At 47.6% G+C, this 21,447-nt stretch overlaps 1 protein-coding gene across 1 annotated transcript in view; it reads left to right on the plus strand.

The window, feature by feature from the left end:
• Positions 1-2,453: 2,453 nt before the first annotated feature.
• TOGARAM2 (TOG array regulator of axonemal microtubules 2) overlaps positions 2,454-21,447 on the plus strand; it is a 34,444-nt gene continuing 15,450 nt past the window's right edge. The window contains exons 1-9 of the mRNA XM_074578211.1: positions 2,454-2,741; positions 3,207-3,442; positions 11,271-11,443; positions 12,669-12,715; positions 14,552-14,739; positions 15,642-15,801; positions 16,754-16,927; positions 19,036-19,177; positions 20,861-20,966. Of these exons, the coding sequence (XP_074434312.1) occupies positions 2,477-2,741; positions 3,207-3,442; positions 11,271-11,443; positions 12,669-12,715; positions 14,552-14,739; positions 15,642-15,801; positions 16,754-16,927; positions 19,036-19,177; positions 20,861-20,966 (1,491 nt within the window). The 5' untranslated portion in view covers positions 2,454-2,476. The remainder of the gene's footprint in view (positions 2,742-3,206; positions 3,443-11,270; positions 11,444-12,668; positions 12,716-14,551; positions 14,740-15,641; positions 15,802-16,753; positions 16,928-19,035; positions 19,178-20,860; positions 20,967-21,447) is intronic.

The following is a 21,447-nucleotide window of genomic DNA, read 5'->3' on the forward strand; positions in this document are numbered from 1 at the left end:
AGGCAGTCTTCTATTTTAGCTACAGGATACACTCATTTCTGGTACTTACTGCTTTCTCTTGGGCATTTTGAGTACCTTAAGCAATGGGGCATGCTCAGCTTCATTTAGGAGGCGATTTTAACCAGCCGAAGTCACCACTGGCATATTTCTTAGATATTCATCCTATGCAATAAGAAAATATACCTTAATCTTTGCTTTATGTCCTAGTCCCACTCACAATGATACCTCTGTTCCTTGTTTTAAAGTGCACAGTCCAAATAGACCTACTTCTGTAACTTTAACACTATTTAGTGCCTGCCTTTCATTAAAATGGGAATTACGCTCTAAAACCACTCTAAGGACCTTCATTCCTTGGCCTTAAGCTGTCTCTGAATTTATCTAGACTACCAAAAAATGTGAAAGCCAGAAGTGGGTTAACTGCCTCAGCTAAGTCCAGCCTTTCTGAAATCACTTGCTTTATTCCAGATGAATGCTTTGACAGTTTTTGAGCAGAGTTGAATCTCTTGGGCAGGGGGTGGAGCACTACAGGGCCTTGCTGCAATATGAACAATTTCTATTGAAATTTGCTTGAGGATACCATTTATCTGATTGTGAGTTTTCATTGATAGTAGGATACCTAAAGTCCTTGTACAGGCATTCTTTGTTGTTTGTTTTAAGCTTACAGAACACATTAATAGGGACCAGCCTTTGCTTCTTCCATTGAGTGCAGAGGCATTTTTCCTTCTGTAATAATTTATCTGAACTGTGTCCATGATTGATCCTTCTGGCTGCGCCTAGCTTCCATGCGATAGTTGTTCTGTTTGCAGAGATTTGGAGGCACGTATGAGCGGATTTTCAAAAGCAGTTCACATCCTTCCGTACTCTATACTATAATGCAGGCAATTTAGCTCCAACAGCTGTTGTTTCAACTGCTTTTCTCCTTCCTTTCCCAATGGGTGGCAAATTTGGAAGTATTTGGCTTGTGGTTTGAGTTGTGTCTCAGAATTACTCATGGATGTGTCATAAAATCTTATCTACCCCCTTCTACAGAAACGTCTTGCAGACTGGTGGGAAGTTCTAGAGGTAGGGGTCACACAACAGTCTCCAGTATCGTTAGCCCTGTGCCTCCCCTTAAATCCGGGTACGTTTGTGTTAAAAAGGAGCAAACTATTCTACCCCCCATTTTTTCCTCTTGTTCTTGGGGCAAGTCCAGTGTGACACTACAGCTCTTTGTTATCAAACGTGTGAAACAATGCTCCTGCTGCAGTGGCAGTGCTGAGTTCAGTGGGAACAACTCCCCTGTGTCCAACAGCAGTGGGTGCAGTGAGAGACTTGCCTCTGCAGCTGTGGGGCATCCAGCCATGGGGAAAGCAGCTGCTGGGGTGCAGTTACGTTTCCCCCGTAACTGCAAGGCTGCCAACAGCAGTCTTCCTCCAGCATTTGGACTTTCTGGCCATGATTTTCACAGACTGTAGAAAATGCATAGCTTGGATATATTTTTATGTTGTACTAACACCACATGACTTGAGCAGTTTCCCATGCAGGAACCCCTATAGGCAGGGCAGTGCCAGGAATCGGTGACTAAGTGCTGCGGCCCAGTCGCTGTCTACTGTGGGAGCATTCCCGAATTCGAACCCAGATACACAGCTCTGCAAGATGGAAGCGCTGCTTCAAACTTGCAGTTTTGTGGCAGCAGTTGGACCACTGAAGAAGAAGGTGAGGATGGAAAGGGGTTGAATATGCAACGGTGGCCTCACTCAAATGAAAAAAAAATAATAAAAATTCATGGAGAAATGGTCTTGGAGGTCAGTTCTCATGTGCTGGCTCTGTGTCAGAGTAGGTGACTAACAAGAGAGCTGCAGATGATGCTGTTGTACTCCAGCGGTGTGCATGGCATCACATCTCTCATAGTTCATTATGCTTCCTCCTTTATCAGCAGAAGCCAAATCACTACTACTGCTAGCCAGGACAGGGACTGTGGCTCAACTGGCCATAAATCGGGCATGGTAATGAGATGTGAGTTCTGTTTCTATTCTTGCTATCAATGTGTGGTCTTGGTTATTAAATTCCTAGTGCTTCCTCTGCTTGCCCATCAGGTCTGACCTTGAGGATGGAATGGTGCTGTAGAAGCTCTGGCAAGGTCTGCATGCTTGCTGAGATGTTTTTATGCTTTTCAGAAATACCAGTAGCACCATGTGGGTCTTTACTGGTAGTCTTTACAGAAACCAAGGCCTGAAATGGGAATATTTTTTTTTCCCCTCTTACCAGCGGGCCTTCAACCTCTCTCTCCTGGCTTGCTAGCTCAGTGCTGTTCAGAAGAATTAAACTGATGCTAGTTTTATGAAAAATAAAACCAAACTGATATTATGAATGATTAAAAAAACCTTGAATGCCTCACTCATTAGATGGGTTGATTGTAAAGCTATGAGGTCAACTAACTCACTTCTTCCTTTTTACCTGATCTACAGCTTCTTTTCAGTCCATATTAACAACCCAGATGAAGAAGCAACTGAGTTTCTGGGATGGAGTTGTGAAATCTCCGTGCTCAAGGGCCAGCTCTTCCCTGGATGGCTGGGCCAGTCAAGATAGCGTGCACGACTTCAGTGCTGGGGATGGAGGTGATCTCTTCCACCTTTTTCACCAAGACTTGACTTGGGACTCCCAAGAGAGGGAGGTGAGCAGAGCTGCCCTGGAAACCATTCGGATAGAGAACAAGCTGAAGATGAGGAGGATGTCTGACAGTCTGTTAGCCTCGCAGAGAGGTAAGGCTGGAGCCTGCTCGCCCTTGTGTGGGAAGAAGGGTCTTTTCCCAGCCTAGAGAGCTAACGCACATCCCCAGTGAACAGTTCTCCCCTGTATTTGCACCCCTGCAATAACCTTCCCTGCTTCAGTCCCCTGCGTAGCCCTCCTGTTGCTGTAGGGATTTACAACTGTGGGGCAGGGAGAGGAGCCGGGAGGAATAAGCCAGGCTTATTTTGGGTAACCACAGGTCCATGGGCTCCCTGTTGTCTGATGGAAGCCCAGAGGACCAGGGTGTTCCTCTGGTGGCTCTGTGGAAGTGGGTAAGTGTTGTCTTCTGGCCTGCTTCAAGTGTCTGCCAGAATGAGCGTGTTTCCCTGTGCAGTTATTTAGAAGTCTGCAAGAAATCTGTCCAATGAAATATCTAGCTTCAGGTGCTTTAGGTTTGCAGTGCTGCTTCTATTATACTTTGTGTCTCTGCTTTGCAGGCCTGACTGACTGCAGTGACCCTAAGAGGGTTACTCTGAAGCCATTAATTTCCCGGTCAGCTTCCCAGAGGCTCCCAGTAATCTTCAAGCCTATGTCTCGCATCCAGAATGGCCTTCCTTCCTCACAGCCCAGGAGGATGAACAACGGAGAGCAGGAGCATGAGGAAGATGGCACAGGCTGTGATGAGATTGATGGGAATAACAAGGAGCTGAAGTCAGAGGGAAAAGAATATAAAGTAAGGAAACTAAGCTAATCACATGTGGTGGATCCACAGTTTATTTCCTGTAGGCAGAGCTCTGAAATCTTCTTTCTCTGTGGTGAAAGCCCAGGGAATCATAGAATCATAGAATCATTTAGGTTGGAAAAGACCCTTGAGATCATCGAGTCCAACCATCATCTCCACTCTACAAAGTTCTCCCTTACACCATATCCCTTAACTCCACATCTAAACGAGTCTTAAACACATCCAGGGATGGTGACTCCACCACCTCCCTGGGCAGCCTATTCCAGTGGCTGACCACTCTTCCTGTGAAGAATTTTTTCCTAATGTCCAGCCTAAACCTACCCTGCTGCAGCTTGAAGCCATTCCCTCTTGTTCTATTGCTAATTACCTGTGAGAAGAGACCAGCACCAGCCTCTCTACAATGGCCTTTCAAGTAGTTGTAGAGAGCGATGAGGTCTCCCCTCAGCCTCCTCTTCCTCAAACTGAACAGTCCCAGCTCCTTCAATCGCTCCTCATAAGATTTATTCCCCAGGCCCTTCACCAGCTTCGTTGCCCTCCTCTGCACTCGCTCCAGCACCTCGATGTCTCTCTCATATTGAGGTGCCCAAAACTGGGCACAATACTCAAGGTGTGGCCTCACCAGTGTTGAGTACAGGGGGACAATCACCTCCCTCCTTCTGCTGGTCACACTATTTCTAATACAAGCCAGGATGCCATCGGCTTTCTTGGCCCCCTGGGCACACTGCTGGCTCATGTTCAGCCGCTTGTCAATTAGAACCCCCAGGTCCTTTTCTGCCAGGCAGCTCTCCAGCCACACTTCCCCAAGCCTGTACCGATGCGTGGGGTTGTTGTGGCCCAAGTGCAGGACCTGGCACTTGGCCTTGTTGAAGCTCATACTGTTAGCGTTGGCCCATTGGTCCGATCTATCCAAGTCTCTCTGTAGAGCCTCCCTATCCTCATGCAGATCAACACTCCCGCTTAGCTTCGTGTCATCTGCAAACTTGCTGATGATACACTCTATGTCCTTATCAAGGTCATCACTAAAGATGTTAAACAGAAATGGTCCCAACACTGAGCCCTGAGGGACACCACTTGTGACCAGCTGGATTTAACTCCATTGACCACCACTCTTTGGGACCGCTCATCCAGCCAGTGCTTGATCCAGCAGATCGTATGCTCATGCAGGCCATGAGCCGCCAGTTTTTCCATGAGAATTCTATGGGGGACAGTGTCAAATGCTTTTCGAAATTCTAGGTAGACAATGTCCACAGCCTTTCCCTCCACCAATAATCGGGTCATCTTGTCATAGAAGGAGATCAGGTTCATCAGGCAGGACCTGCCTTTCCTAAACCCATGCTGAGCCAAGGAAGAGCTCAGCTGGACATTGCGCTTCACGTTGTCTTTGCAACATGCATGCTGCAGACTTCATGTCCTCGGCGTATATCAATAGGAGAAGAACTCTTTAAGTAGTTTCTGTGCTCTCTAGTGACTCCTGCTGTGTTTTATGACTGAGAAAACACCAGCAATGGGTCAGAGCAGCTAAATGTGTCTAATCTGGTCAAGCGTATCCTTCTACAGTTAGTAAAATACATGTATCTGTGGACTATCTCTACATTGTCTACTGTTGCAGACACACCGGTGTCTTGGTGGCTTTTTATATCAGCTCTGTCTGGTTTAGATGGAAGAAAGTTGTTTGTTGGAGCAGTTTGTCCTGAAAGCTCAACTTCAGGTTGTCCCAGCTTTTGAGTTGTACAGCCATGTCTTTCTGCACAGTTATCTCTAATAATAATTTCTGGAGTTTAGCAGCTTCTGTGCAGCTTCCTCCTCCCCCATGGGTCTGCCCAGGAATGCCAGTGATGGGAACGGTCAATTTTGGTCGTGAGCGGTAGAGTCCAGACCCCATCCACTCAATTGCCTTCGCAGGAAGGACAGAAGCCGCAGTTGTTTTGATTTTGCCATGGTGGGCAGGAGATGGCAGATGAATAATAGCTTTTGTAAACAGGATAACCAATCAAAGTGTACTTAATTTCACCCTTGCAGATACAGGGCCATATGTGTGCCTGACATTAACTCTGTTGGTTTCACTGGAGTTTGAATAGCTCTGACAAGAACAATGGGATACTAAGGAAGGGTGCATGTCTGCCCCCACTCCCTCCATCCCCCTTCCGAGCCACGGAATAAGGAACCTGAGGTAATTTCAGCGGGCAGAGAGACATTACATAGAGGAGCAGGCTCTGCTGAACTTCATAAATAACAGTGAGCCTGAGATGATGAATAGTATGGGAGCTAGAGAGCACTGAGCATCCAGAGAACACAGGAGCATCTGGGCCAAAAGGCTGGTGGGGGATCGTAGGAAGGGCGGAAGCAGAAAAAAATCATGGGCTTGAGAAAAGCAGGTTTTGTCAACGAGTAAAATAACTTTGTGGGGACTTGCCGACGAGACCAGCCCCAGTGCAGGCAAGTCCATACTGGGGATGGGAATCGCGGCAAAAAAAGGCCGGCAAGGGGCTCGTTTTTGGGGGCTTTTCGAAGGCTGGAAAAGCGGCCAGCTCGGGCCGGTACCCGGCAGCTCCGGCGGGTGGTGACCGCTGAGGAGGCGCGGGGCCGAGCCAGCACCCCCGGCGGGAGACTTGAACGGGGCGTGAACGCGCCACCCGTCGCTCGCCGACGAACGTATTCTAGCGGCAGGTAAGTCGGTACTGGGGAAGGCAGTCGCGGCAAAAAAAGGCCGGCAAGGGGCTCGTTTTTGGGGGCTTTTCGAAGGCTGGAAAAGCGGCCAGCTCGGGCCGGTACCCGGCAGCTCCGGCGGGTGGTGACTGCTGAGGAGGCGCGGGGCCGAGCCAGCACCCCCGGCGGCAGATTTAAACGAGGCGTGAACACGCCAACGGTCGCTCGCCGGCAAAAGCAGCCTAACTGCAGGTAAGTCGGTACTGAGGAAGGGAATCGCGTCAAAAAAGGCCGGCAAGGGGCTCGTTTTTGGGGCTTTTCGAAGGCTGGAAAAGCGGCCAGCCCCGGCTGGTACCCGGCAGCTCCGGGGGCTGGTGGCAGCTGAGGAGGCGCGGGGCCGAGCCAGCACCCCCGGCGGCAGGTCTAAACGAGGCGTAAATTCCCCTCCCCGCCCCCCCATAAAAGAAGCCTTTCAGGAGCGCAGCGACCTGGTCGCTGGGCACTTGAGTAAACAAGCGGTGAGTGGGCGTCGCCCCGGGCGTCGCCTGAGAGCACCACGACAAGGGCAGTCATCCCACTCTCGAAGGGACTAAGGAGCTTAGCTATGGCTTCCACCCGGAATAAGGTCGTGTGCTCAGCCTCAGCCAGAAAGCATGTGGGAACCCAGACAGAGCTCCCACAGAGACAGGCAGCCGTCCAGGTCACCGGCTGCAGGGAGTGCTGGAGCCTTTCACCGGCAATGGGAGGCAGCTATGAGAACTGCTGCATATGTTGCGAACAGGTAAATGATGTGCTCAGCCTGGTGGCAGAGCTGAGAGAGGAAGTTGAAAGGTTAAGAAGCATTAGGGAGGCCGAAGAAGAAACAGACTGATGGAGCCAGGCTTTACCCTCCTTGGTACGGAAAGAGGAGCACCTAAGCAGAGAGCAACCAGGATCAAGAGGCCCCTGTACCCTGCTCCTGACAGGCAAAAGCCTAAATGAAGGGAGTGAATGGAGGCAAGTTCATGGCCAGGGCAGTGGGCGAACCCTCTCCTTGCCCCCTCTGCCCCCTGCCCCAGTACCTCTGAACAACAGATATGAGGTACTGGATGAGGAAGGCCAGTCAAATGAGGATGTGGATGATGGGCAATCTACACTAGAGACATCTCCACAGTCAGAAAGGCTTACTGCCTGTATCATCACCACACCCACAAGGAAGAAAAGAAGGGTTGTAGTCATAGGTGACTCCATCCTGAGGGGAACTGAGGGTCCAATATGCTGGGAAGACCCTCCTCACAGGGAAGTCTGCTGTCTTCTTGGAGCCCGGGTTAAGGACATAACTAGGAAACTCCCTAGTTTGATACAGTCCTTGGACTATTACCCATTACTGATTTTCCACGTAGATGGAGATGAAGCTGCGACTCGCAGACCAAGAACAATCAAAGGGGACTTCAGGGCCTTGGGAAGGTTGGTAAAGGAGTCTGGGGCACAAGTTATTTTCTCCCCACTCCTTCCAGTTGCAGGCAGTGACACTGGAAGGAACAGACGCATCCAATCCATTAATACATGGCTCCGTGGCTGGTGTCACCACAATTTCAGTTTTTTTGACAGCGGGATGGCCTACACGGCACTGGGCTTATTGGCATCTAATGGGAAACACCCTTCTCAAAGGGGAAGAGGGTCTTTGCCTGAGAGATTGTGGGCCTAATCGACAGAGCTTTAAACTAGATGCGAAGAGGAAGAAGGATGATAATATTAGGCTTGTCTGTGACAAGCGGTGGGACATCATATCAGGGTTAGAGAGACAGGGCGCTAGGAAGGGCCTTCGACCTCTTGCCCTGAGGCATGCTGGGGATGCTACATCACAGCCAAAGTCTTATGGAGATGAGCCAGGGGCTCCTGAGGTAGTCCAAGTCAGCAGGGAAACACCTGAGAAACACCCCAAGGGGTGCTCCTCTAAGAAGGCATCACAGCCAACACCCTGGATGAAGTGCTTCTACACGAATGCATGCAGCATGGGCAACAAACAGGAGGAGTTAGAAGCTACCGTGCTGCTGGAAAGCTATGACATATTGGCCATTACTGAAACCTGGGGGGACGAATCCTATGACTGGAACATGGCTGTCGATGGCTACAGGCTGTTCAGAAGGGACAGGTGAGGAAGGAGGGGCAGAGGTGTTGCCCTCTATGTTGAGCAAGGGATAGGGTGTGAAGAGATGTCCCTAAAGAACAGCCAAGAGGAAGTTGAAAGCTTATGGGTAGGAATTATAGACCAAGGCAACATGGGGAACCTTGTGGTTGGTGTCTACTACAGGCCACCTGATCAAGGGGAACCTACTGATGAAGCTGTCTTCCTCCAGCTACAGGAGGCATCATGCTCGAAGGCTCTCGTCCTGCTGGGGGATTTCAACCACCCTGACATCTGCTGGAAAAGTAACACAGCGAGCTGTAAACAATCCAGGAGGTTCCTGGAGTGCCTCAATGATAACTTCCTAAGACACGAAATAGACAGCTCTACCCAAGGGGATGCCATACTGGACCTCATAGTCACCAATGCGAGTGAGCTCATTGGGGATGTCGAGATTGGAAGCAGCCTGGGCTGCAGTGACCACACACTGGTGGAGTTCACGGTCCTGAGGGATACGTGCCAGATGAGGAGCCTAATCAGGACCCTGAATTTTAGGAAAGCAAACCTCCAGCTCTTCAAGGAGTTAGTCAATAGGACCCTCTGGGAAACGGTCCTCAGGGACAAGGGGGTGGAACAGAGCTGGCAGATCTTCAAGGACGCTTTCCGTAGAGCACAAGAGCTCCCGATCCCCAGGTGTAAGAAATCAGCACAGCTGAGCTGGGACCTGCTGGTCAAACTAAAAGGCAAGAAGAAACTGCACAGGAAGTTCAAGCAGCATCAGGTGTCCTGGGAAGAGTATAGGGGATGCTGCCCGGGTATGTAGGGACGAGCTTAGGAAGGCCAAGGTGCAGCTGGAGCCGAAATTGGCAAGGGATGCTAAGAATAACAAGAAGGGCTTCTACAGGTACGTCAACTAGAAAAGGAAGGTCAAAGAAAGCATGCCCTCCCTGATGACTGAGAATGGCAAACTGGTAACAACAGATCAGAAGGCTGAGGTTCTGAACAATTTTTTTTCCTCGTTCTTTACTGCCAGCCTCTCTCCTCACACCTCCTGTAGAATGACCTCAAGACGGGGACCTGTGGGACAAAGTCCCTCCCACTATAAGTGAGGACAAGGTTTATGACCACCTGAGGAAGCTGAACATACAGAAGTCTATGGGATTTGATGAGATGCACCCCAGAGTCCTGAGGGAATTGGCTGATGTAGTTGCTAAGCCGCTCTCCATGATATTTGAAAAGTCATGGCAGTCAGGTGAAGTCCCTGCTGACTGGAAAAAGGGACACATCACACCCATTTTTAAAAAGGGTAGAAAGGAGGACCCTGGGAACTACCGCCCTGTCAGCCTCACCTCTGTGCCTGGGAAGATCATGGAACAGATCCTCCTAGAAGCTATGCTAAGGCACATGGAAGACAGGGAGGTGATATGAGACAGGCAGCATGGCTTCACCAGGGGCAAGTCCTGCCTGACCAACCTAGTGGCTTTCTACAGTGGAGTGACTGCATCAGTGGACAAGGGGAGAGCTATGGATATCATCTATCTGGACTTCTGCAAGGCCTTTGACATGGTCCCCCACAACATCCTTCTCTCAAAGTTGGAGAGATACGAATGTGATGAGTGGACTGTTTGGTGGATAAGGAACTGGCTGGATGGTCACATCCAGAGGGTGGTGTTCAATGGCTCAATGTCCAGATGGAGAGGGGTGACAAGTGGTGTCCCTCAGGGATCCATGCTGGGACCGGTGCTGTTCAATGTCTTCATCAATGACATTGGCAGTGGGATCAAGTGCACCCTCAGCAAGTTTGCTGATGACACTAAGCTGAGTGGTACGGTTGATGTGCCAGAGGGACAGGATGTCATCCAGAGGGACCTGGACAGGCTAGAGAGGTGGGCCCGAGCAAAACTTATGAAGTTCAACAATGCCAAGTGCAAGGCCCTACACTTGGGTTGGGACAACCCTTGTTATAAATACAGGCTGGGGCATGATGTGATAGAGAGCAGCCCTGCAGAAAAGGACTTGGGGGTACTTGTGGATGAAAAACTGGACGTGAGACAACAATGTGTGCTTGCAGCCCAGCAGGCCAATCACATCCTGGGCTGTATCAAAAGAACTGTGGCCAGCAGATCCAGAGAGGTGATTCTCCCCCTCTACTCTGCTCTCGTGAGACCCCACCTGGAGTACTGTGTCCAGCTCTGGAGCCCTCAGCACAAGAAGGACATGGACCTGTTGGAGCGGGTCCAGAGGAGGGCCACAAAGGTGATCCGAAAGCTGGAGAACCTCTCCTGTGAAGACAGGCTGAGACAGTTGGGGTTGTTCAGCCTGGAGAAGAGAAGGCGCCGGGGAGACCTTATAGTGGCCTTCCAGTACCTGAAGGGAGCCTATAAGAAAGCTGGGGAGGGGCTGTTTGCAAGGGTATGTAGAGATCGGATGAGGGGCAATGGTTTTAAACTAGAGCAGGGCAGGCTTAGATTAGACATTAGGATGAAGTTCTTTACAATGAGGGTGGTGAGGCACTGGAACAGGTTGACCAGAGAAGTGGTGGAGGCCCCATCCCTGGAGACATTCAAGGCCAGGCTTGATGAGGCTCTGAGCAACCTGATCTAGTTAAAGATGTCCCTGCTTACTGCAGGGGGGCTGGACTAGATGGCCTTTAAAGGTCCCTTCCAGCCCAACACATTCTATGGTTCTATGACTTGGCTGGAGTTCAGCAATGGCTGGTAGGCACTTTAGGGGTGGTGGGAGGATCGTGATCTAAACCCGTTCCTGTACCATCAGAAAGGCTAACAGAGGCAACAGGACCCCAGAACATCCTTATGACAAGCAGATAGATGCCAGGTGGGAACATAGCCACTGCCAGAGGTGAACGTGGGGAATGAGTTGGCAAGTGTGGGACACAGTCTCTCCCTCACCACTTCCCTTTCCATTGCCCAACCTAGGCCAAGCTGCTCCATCAGTTTGACTTTTCTTTTTCTGCCAAGACCTAGGTAAGAGCATGGCTAAACTTCTTGTGGCATCAAGGGGGAAGGCGGGATACTAGAGCTGAGCACTGTGTTCTGCCATTTCCAGGCTTCCCTACAGCCCTTGTGTTGCAGTGATGAGGATGGCAAGAAGTCACTGGGTGTATCTTTGATCCCCCCTATACCGAAGTCAGCGAGACCATCTGATGGGGTTCCGGGCAGTGCTTCAGTGCCTCTCCCAAGCTCTCAGCAGCTGGTTTTCCAAGAGGCCCTGAGGATGAGGTAAGCCAAGGTGTCTGTTTCTCCAATAAGCCCTTTACGTCACACATCTTGTGAGGTTATTCTCTGCAGTCATATCTCTGATATATTTATGCAAACTTCTGTGCATTCACCATTTTGCTTATCTATGATGATCCAGCATGATGTCAAAACCAACATCATACACTCTAAGAGGGAGGAGGAGAAGGCAGGACTTAAGAGGACCTTAAAAGCAGGTTCTCTGCTGGACTCTGATACTGATTCACTCTGTAATCTTTGTGGTGCCATTTGGGAACTCTATTGCATGGCTCCGAATACAGCATCTGGTTTTGTGTGTGATCTTTGACTGCCAATATCTGTACCTGCAAGAATATGTTAGGGCAAATATTGGCTATTGCAGAGCTGTCTGCTGTAAATGTCAGTCATAACTTCTCTGTGTCTGGGCTTTCATTGTGAAATGAAAGCCCAGATAAATCTCTGTTTCTAGATGTCTAATCCTATAGATGTGTAATATTCACATATGGTTTTAAGGTCAAAGGGGGCAAGGTGCTAGAGAACAGTTACAGGGCTGTAACTGATGGAAAGATATTTGCTTGGATATGCATGGGGAAATCTAGCTGTCAACCTTATCCTAGTTACAACAGTAAATAAGGAGCCATAGAAATATAGTTCCAATTTAGAAGCTTCAGCATGGCTTTTAAAGTGCAAACAGAATATATTTACCTACCAGTTGAGTTGGAAAAACCCTTTTTCTTCTTGAAAGAGCAGGGAGGTGTAGTATTATTCTCAGGAGACATCAGTGATATTACCATGTGTAACAAGATACAAGATACTGTCATCAGTTTAAGACATGGCCAGTCAAAGTTAGGATCTGCAGCAGTATAAAGGTATCTGCCCTCGATACAGACTTATGACTTGCTTAACATCTCTTGCTGATTCAGAAAAGATGCAGGTAACAATGAGAGACACTTTGGAGAGTGTTTCTCCAAAATGAGAGACAGCAGAATTGGATATTTAAGGCCCAAATTGAAGAATGGCTCCTGTGTTTCAGCTGGAGCTTGATGAGCTGTGTGTGACTCCAGCAACTGAAAGTTTAATGGCAATTAATCAGCTTTGCATATTGTTGGTTTTATGGGTTGCATTTCCTCCTTCATCGGAACTACCCTGCTAAGAGAGTTTGCCTCCTTTAATGCTACGCCCCTTCTCTTTCTGTCTCCTGATATATTCTTTTATCCTCAATTTTCTTAAGGCCAAGATCGGGCAGCGGAAGTGAAAAGAAGACGCCTGAATGTCTAGGTAGGTACAGGGCATGGCTGCCCTAAAATGAACATAGGAATCCTGACTCATGGTCAGCACTGTGAAAGTTTGGTGGAAAACCATCCTGTAACTTTTTTCAGTTCCTTGATGTGCTCACATGGCTCCCCCCAGAGCCCAGTCACTGGGAAATGTGCTTTGTTGATCCAGTGAAAATGACTCCAGCATGGGGTTTTGAATGGCAGGAGCTGGAGGGGTACCTTGGGGCCCTGGAAATGCACAGCAGGAAAAGAAAACGTTTCTCTACCTTATGCTCATACCTTTTAATCTCCCTGCGTGTTCTCTCATGTCACAAAGGTCAGAGAAAAATGAGGTGTTTTGCATGAAATAAGAAATGTTCCCACTCCTTCCTCCTACACTTGAAGGACAAAACCTTCCCTTGGAGCAGTTTCTGAACCAAACCCCTTGAGATCTGAAGTTGATTCATCAACATTGCCTATTTCTGCACTGGGAGAAAAGTGAAACCTTGTGTGATAGGAAGCCCTTGTGAATTTTCCATTTATAGAGAATGAGACTTTAAAAAAAAAGGATACAGCCTATGCAGAATCTGAGCTTGCCATCTTCTTAAAGCACAAGCCTAAATTAAATGATGAGTAATGATCTGAGGTTTCCATTTTGCAACTCATTTACCTCAAACCACATATGCTAGATTTATGATTACAAACCTCTCCCCCTACTCTATCTGCAAACTGAGGCTGGGGTTGCCTTCTCCCCTCTCCCTGCTTTGCATTATCACTAGCATTAAGGGTTCTGCAAGACAAGATGTGGTGTCTGGTGCATCTGTGCCAGCCAGTACTTTTAAGTTGAAAACCTCAACGACACTGTTGCTGTCCCTTTGCCACCTGTGGGTTTGTAGCAATAGGAGAGATGAGAATTTAACAAATAATTTTGCTGATGCAGAAAAAGGACTGAGATCCACTGGTCCCTCAGCTCAGTGTTAGTTCTGCTAAATAATGGGAATGTCCCATAGGAATGATTCCTTTATTGCTGATATGTGGCTAGGATGCTGAAATCAACTAGGGAGAAGTATTGCTGAGTAAGTAAGGTGACACTCTTGCTGGATACATTCTGGACTAGAAATGAGCTATATCGTTAAACCATCTCTCTCTGTCTTTTATTATTGACCTGACTGTTCCACAGGGGGGGGAAATCCTGATTTAAGAAAGTTATTCCTTTTTTACTGCTTGGCTATCACATGATTTTATCATCTGTGAAGCCGTGTAAGGAATGATTAGTTCTCTGAGTTTTAACAGCTCTGTTGGAGAGTTTTTCAGAATGAGCTACACTGTGCTGTTCCCATTAAGAAAATCAGCCTTTAGTGAGGCTGCCCAGAAATTGTTCTGATCTGCTACAATTTAGAACGAAACCCCTTGGGGAAAATGAATTCTAGCTTCAAGAACACAATTCTGGTTTGGTAACACTCTAGCAATCCTAAGCTTTTCTTTAAATGCTCTCTAAAATATTCCAGCAAAGAGGAGAAAACGTTGATTCATACCTCTACAAAGTTGTGTAGCTATTAAAAAACAGGAGTTTTTTAGTAACTGGGAAAAAGAGAATGTTTACTAAAATCAAAATGCATAGGAACAGACAGGAACCTTTTTGGCAAGGGCAATCTCCATCTCTGCTCTTCTCTATCAAACACAGCTGCTCACCAGAAGCCAAGGACTGAGGCCTTTATCATGCAGTAGGTTTGAGTCTGATGGCCAACAGAGCAATGTCATTTCTGCTGCCAGTGCAATATGGTAGTGCTCCATCTGTTTGGAGAGGCAATATGTTCCTAATTGTTTTCATACACAATCTATATCTGTGTCTTACCAGAGCTCCGGACTCCAGAACCTCTTTCCCCTGCTCTCCAGCATTGCGTTGGTGGCGTGAAGTCTGCTGGATGTTTGTGTGAACCTTTGCCCCCATTAACACACCTCCCACTCATCCAGGCCAAGGAGACTGATCAACTTGTGAGATCTCACCTTCTGAGTGATGATGACTCGAAGGACAGCAATGGAAGGGTAAGGGCTAAGGACGGGGTTCCTTTCCAGTTGACTGTTCAGTGCTTAGCACAAAATGTCACTGAAAATCATGATCTTCGTCTCTTGGGGAGCAGATTATTTTGGGAATACATTTGACCGCTACCGAGCAAGTATTTTCACTGGTGCAGAACTCACTGATTGCGAGGTGGTGCTAAGGTTATGCGAGAAGCATTTTTTATGTATGAAGGCCAATGTAGAGCAGATCTGAATGGCAGAGCAAGTGACACATCAGTGAACATACGCAAAGTGCATGCTCAGAAGCAAATACTATAATGTTGAGTGTAAGCAAGGCTGCGAAATAAAATGGGAGATTTGCTTTTCCTTGGTTACCTTCCTTGTTGTATCTCATTCTCAGTTTTTCTATTCATTAAGACCAACGTTTCTCCAACTGGTTTTCACACGACTCCTTTCTTGGACTGCTGTACTCTGAGAGCAGCTGAGTCCTTCAGAAGCAAGGAAGTGAAAAGCAGCTGCAATTACTGTCCGTGGGTGTTAAGAAACAGCAAATTACCTCTCATTACCAGTTATTGCGGAGGGTTTTTATTCCCCCTGGCCTGCAGGAACTGAACTGGCTGTTCACTGGTAATGTGAGCTCTTCATATGTCTTGGAGCACTCCTGTGACTCTTGGTGCAAGCGGGGCTTCCTGACATTGACTGAGAAACAGTATCTTGAACCAGTAGAAGGTTGTGGCAATGAAGTGTTACACATTACTGGGTGTTATTGCATGCCAAGGTGAGGAAAGGAGGAATTCTTCTGAAACTATTGGGATGTATATGGAGCTGCATTAAAGACGATGACTACCACTGTGTTCCTAATAAGGTGTTCTGTATGGTTTGTGTATCTGTCTTTATGCTCAATAATGTATTTCTGTTGCAACTAGATCTGTGTTACCTTGTCCAAGTCAGCTCAGAAGAAAATACAGGAGAAGCGAATGAGAGAGATGGAGCTTTTGCGTAGAGAGAGGGAGAAAGAGAGAGAAAAGGAAAAGTCCTTGCAGTTTCCTACACAGAGTGTGGACCCTGAGGATGCAGCTGAAGAAAGTAAGTGGTTGCTATAGTTGTGGGCCTTTATGTTCACTTGCTTATTATTTGCAAAAATGTTGCAAATGTCTATGAAATCAGACTGGAAGGCCATTACGCTTGCATCTGAGTGGAAGTTAGAATAGGATTTATTTCTGCTTTTCAAAGAAAAATACAGAGGCATGAATTGTCTTGCCCATGGCCCACACTGAGTCAGTCACAGAATATAACCTTCCACCCTTCTCCTGCAAAATCTTTCAGATTAGATAATTCTGTTTTGCAAACTACATTGACGCTTCAGACTTTTTAATCAAGAGTAGCCTCCGGGAAAGGTGAATGGGTGAGTCCAAAAGAATGCTTTTCAACCAAGGTGCAACCCGGAAGAAACAAAATTGAACTATTTCTAATTAAAACACAAAAGATCTTGCTCATGTGGTAGGACAGATTATCATGCTCACACCACTCCCTGCTGAGGAGCTTGGGTTGCAGAGCCGTGCTGGAGCCCTTAGCCAGTGCTTACGTTTTACGCACATGAGCAAGCAGCATTCCTGACTTAATTGCAGCTGACAGGTTCTGATTGTGCTGCTGCATGCCTACCATGAGTGCAGCCGCAGCAAATTTAAGAGTCAGCACTCAGCCCAAGGGCATCGCGCAAGGTTATCTGCTTTTTTTTCTTGCTATTATTTTGTGAAGTACTGGTGAGGAGTGCTGAGGTGGGAGCCCCAGAAATGTAACTTCCCTAGCCAGCCTCTGAAACAGGGAAGCAAACAAAAAGCAGTACTGAGTTTTCCTCACTTCTTAGGGAAAGCATCACTTCATTCTGTGATCACTATCCCACGTTAGTGTGCAACTCTTATGGCTGGAGATGTTTGGGACAATAAAAGGATGTTATCCAGCTCCAGCAAGATTTCTAGCCCTTTCCAAGCCCATAGTCACCTTGTCCAGCACTCCCCACTTACAAGGTCTTTTTCAGTCTCTGCAGGCTCTGGCCTACCACCTATCAATGGGAGAGCTTCCATTGCCCCCAGCATGAGAAATGCATACAGACAGAGCTCTGGTATCACCATGGGGAAGCGGGTCAACAGGCCCTCACTGCCCAGCATCCCCGCCGTCAGACCGTGTGGCAGCTTCCCACGCAGATCCTCAGGTGAGCCTGCTCCGGCTGCAGCCCTCACACCAGCTCATCCCTTGCACAAGGAGCACAAACTGCCCCGTTCCTCAACCACAGGCAGGATCTCAGGTCCAAAGCCTGTCCTGAGGACTGAGAGCAAACCTGCTTTGGATCCATGACAGCCTGATGATACTGGAGCAGTTGGTGCTTACAGTTCCATTGGGAGATTTAACTGAATGAAGTAGTGGCAAAGCCTTAAGCTCCAGCTTTTGCCCATACTGAGAGACCAAAACGTAACACTGGTGCCAGGAGGCAGTTATAACTGCAGGCCTGAGCTCCGGTGCAGTCTGGCAGGGCGTGCTCACTGTGCACATATGTGTACCACCATAATCAGTTAGCCACTCACTGTCTTGGCCCTCTGCCTGGGCTGCTGTCTGGCTCTCCAACCAGCTTTTCTACTACTCCAGCAAGGGCTGTCTCTGCATGGAAATTAGCGACTTAGTACAATCATGCTATTGCACCTAGAAGTGCTCAATGGCTTCTAACCTCTCTCATCTCACTGCCTGCAATGCAAATAGGAAACAAGTGTTGCCTCTTCTGTCACCCCACTCAAATACGGTGGCTGTGTGTGGAAGATGACATACAGGAGAGGCTGCCTGGTGCTCACAGGCTGCTTGCTACCTGCAATAAATATACAGCAGATAGTGAGTACGTAGTGATTCTCATCTCTCCTTTGTGGGTAGCCTACCTTATGTTATGATCCTGAGTAGCAAGAGTGAAGAAAAAGGGAGCTAGGAATGACAAGTTGCTGTTTCATAGTGATGCTACTCAGATTTTCAAAATTGACCAGAACTAGCCTGGCGTGGCTCTCCATTCATATTGAATATATGTGTGTGTGTGTATATATACAAATCGAATATACGTATATCTACATACTCATGCAGCAACATCATTAATGTCAGTGACAGTGCTACTGGTGACATCCTCATCTGAATATTTTTGATTTTACAGTTCCTCCGTCCTCCATACTTTGTTGAACACTTAAGTTAGCATAAAAAACCCTGCAGAGTCCCTAGCAGTTCATCTAGATTCTGTACAATATTTATACTCAATATTTTTAGACAGCTCAAATATTTTCATCTACACTGAGAAAATGAGCTTTTGAGGGCAAGACATGAAGTTTTTGACCTACAGTACTTTTGATGACAAATAGGTTTCATAACAAACGAATTTGTCATCTGAATTTTCTTATACCTTGTATATTTATCATCAAGAGAGTGTGTTTGCCAACATTTTGCATCTATATTTACATATTTTTATTCTCAGTTCACGTTTGGAAAGCTTTTTTGTCACAACTATCTAGACTAGAAATTGCATTTTTCCACAAGAGAAAGCTTAGGTATTGCACAGTTTGCAAACAAGTACATTTGATGACAAATAAATTTCACCTCAGCATCTTTGAAATACAGCCAGTGGGTACCCCTGAAATAGTAAATATTCATAACATTTGGAAAATAGCAAAATCCATAAACTACTACTTTCCCAATAGTATGCTAAAATGTATGTGCATTCATCTGCCTGCTGTCTAGAATACTTGAAGTAAATGGAAACAGAGGCACTGCCAGATTTAGAGAGTCAGGTATCACCGTTCCCTGGTGGCTGCTTCTTGGGGATTTGCCCGAGTCCAGCAGGACTCAGTTGTTCAGGGTCGATGCTCGCTGGGGGCAGCTGGAGGCATTTTCTCTGTCCCCAGTGCTCCAGGTAACAGGGAGGTGATACAGGGAGGTATGTGCACATCTCAGGAGCTTAATCCTGGGGTAGCAAGCCTTGCTGGGCAGCACTGGCTCCCAGTGAGCATGAACTCTGTGGCACTATGAACCTGCAAGCTGGCTGCGGTACTTACATGGACTTGGGAGCTGGCTGTGTGTGTGCAATTTTCAGTTTTACATAAGGAGCTGGGGGTGACTGTGAGATGGTTGGGTGCTGGGGAAGGCAATGAAGTAGACAGCAGGGAAGCCTCTGGACCAATGCCAGTTTGCACCCATATGTAATCTTGGCTGGGAGATTGGGTTGCAGTCTGCTTGGTGGCAAGGTGACTTGTCCTCAGGGGTATGCAATGCTGATGTCTGGCTATCTCCTTCCAGCTAACTCACTGCCAGCCATGGCTCTGCACATCGTGGAGTCGGGAAATGAGCCAGAGTGCGAGGCGGCTCAGGAAGCCAGGCCCTTCCCTTACGCAGAGCAGGGACTGATCGAGGCACTTGCATGGCTGAGCGGCGATGACTGGTAAGAAAAGCCCCTCTTTACTCTTCCTCCCTCTCAGTGTAAAGGTAAGTTAGAAACGTTTTTTTCTAACTCCTCTGAAGCATTTTCTAATGCCTTTGAGCCCAGACAGATCAGACATCCAAAGGGAACTAGTGAAACCACTCTAAAGCAGTCACAGTATAAAGACGTGAGAGCAACCTTTTATTTGCCTTGATCCGTAGCTGCAGCAGGTCCATGGTGTTTCCTAGCTTTGCCTTCTGCTCCCTGTAGCTGCAAATGCATTCTTCAGGGAAGAGAGAAAAGTTGTGGAACAGGATGATTTGCTGGCTGAAGCCAGAAGCAGGATGGAAGCAGCTTTGAGTTTAGAGATTTGGGGGCCTTGGGTCCCTGGGACAGAGTAAAGATTTATCTCTGGTCCCGCTGCCAGCAACAGCAGCAGATGACAGAGCCTCCCTGTGACCTCCTGCACGTGAGTCCCAGCAGTGCCTATGGGGAGTTCCTATGTCTGAGAAACGGACTGAGACGTGGTGCAGAGTTGCTCAACCTGTCATTTCTCCTGAAGGGTTCATGGCAGAAGACAAGGAAAAAGAAAAAAAAAAACACCATCCTTTAGGAATCTTGCACTTGTATAATTCAACATTTTCCTCCTCACTGCTTAATACAGACCAAAGATGTTTTGTTGATAATCAGTGTGTCCTGAAATTAGACACAGACAGGAGGAGACTCTACAAATTTCAGGTGATATTGGTTGTCTTTTTGATATCTGGGTCAGAACACACCCACTGAGGCTCCATTCACATTGGGATAACCATGAAAAATCTTCCATGATGCACCTCCTTGTGCAATCACATCGTTTTGCCCCTCTCTCCTTTCTCTTCCTTGTTACTGTTTGGAGCCCTATGAGGTGCAACGAGTTGCTGCAGGTGTGGAGGGTCTGGGTTACACTCAGGGACCCCAGTGGGGATGTGTCCCCAGTCCTGCCCTGTAGCCCTGGTGAACCAGTGACAGCATCATGTGCCTTCAGGTAGCTCAGTCCTTCACAAAGAAAGTGCTGAAAGACGTGGGATTTTACTACTTTTCAAGTAACATTCTGCTGTTGTGGGTGTTATGTTAAGTAGGGATTTTCTGGAAAAATCCAACATCTTGGCTGTTTTTGCCCGGGCGCAGAATCTTTTAGGACATACTGCCATATTTTTTGGGGGGAGTGATGGGGGGTGTGGACGTGACATCAGCACACAACTAGATTGCAAAGTGCAAACTCAGCTATTTAGTGGCAGTGCAGACTCTCACTCCTGAACTGCCCTCTGGGGATGGCAAGGAGGGAAAATGCTCCAGTGGCAGCCAGGTGGGACTGTATCTCAGGGACAGGGTCCAGGGAGGGTGCAAGAAACAGAAATGTGGCACAGTCTCCCAGCTTCTAGGAAGCAGTGATATAGGGACTTCATGTGCCAGGGATTTTGGAGAGGCTGTCTTGTTTAATGGCCACAAATCAAACTATCCACTCTGAAACCATCTATTTGCCTTTTGGACTTGTGTATGCTTTTGACCACCACAGCAGCCTGTGGCAACAGGTTCCATGATTTAATTAAGTGCTGTATGATAAGCACCTCCCTTTGTTTGAGCTGACACCCTGGTAATTTCAGAGGGTGCTGCCTAGTTCTTGGGTGGTGAGCAAAATCAATCTTTTTGGTAATTGCCTTTCAGGCGGCAGAAGGCCAGGGGACTCTTCAGCATCAGACACGTGGCTGTCTGCCAGTCTGAAGTCCTTCTTTCTAGACTTCATGATGTTTCCTTGGCTGTTAACAAAGAGGTAAGAACATCATGTTTAATTGTATCCCACGTACCTCGTACATGGGACGTAGAGTAGGTATGTGCTTGTTCATTTACACGTGTGCTCAGTGTCTGCTTTCATTGCTATTTTCAGACCTCATTTTTCTAATAACTATGTCACCTATCTATGTGATCTGTCTGTACATGCAGCTATATTTACTGATATGTAGGGCATCTGACTCTTTCTGAGCTAGGTGTCATTATAACGCAATATACAAATGCAGAAACTAAGGCACTACTCAGGTGATTGTAATTTGCCATAGCCCAAATCTCTGCCCAAGCTGTAATTAAACACTGCAGCTTTTGCCTCCTGGCTTCCTCCCACTTCCTCCTCCTCCTCCTCAGCATCCTGGGGGACTGACTGCAGGTATTTATTTTCCAGTGTTTCCTGATGCCGTCTTCTTCCTTTCTGTGTGCTTTTTGGTAATTCGCTCTTTCCATTGATCTGCTGCCTCCGTGCA

Source organism: Larus michahellis, chromosome 3 (assembly GCF_964199755.1).
Source record: "Larus michahellis chromosome 3, bLarMic1.1, whole genome shotgun sequence".
NCBI classification, from domain to species: domain Eukaryota; kingdom Metazoa; phylum Chordata; class Aves; order Charadriiformes; family Laridae; genus Larus; species Larus michahellis.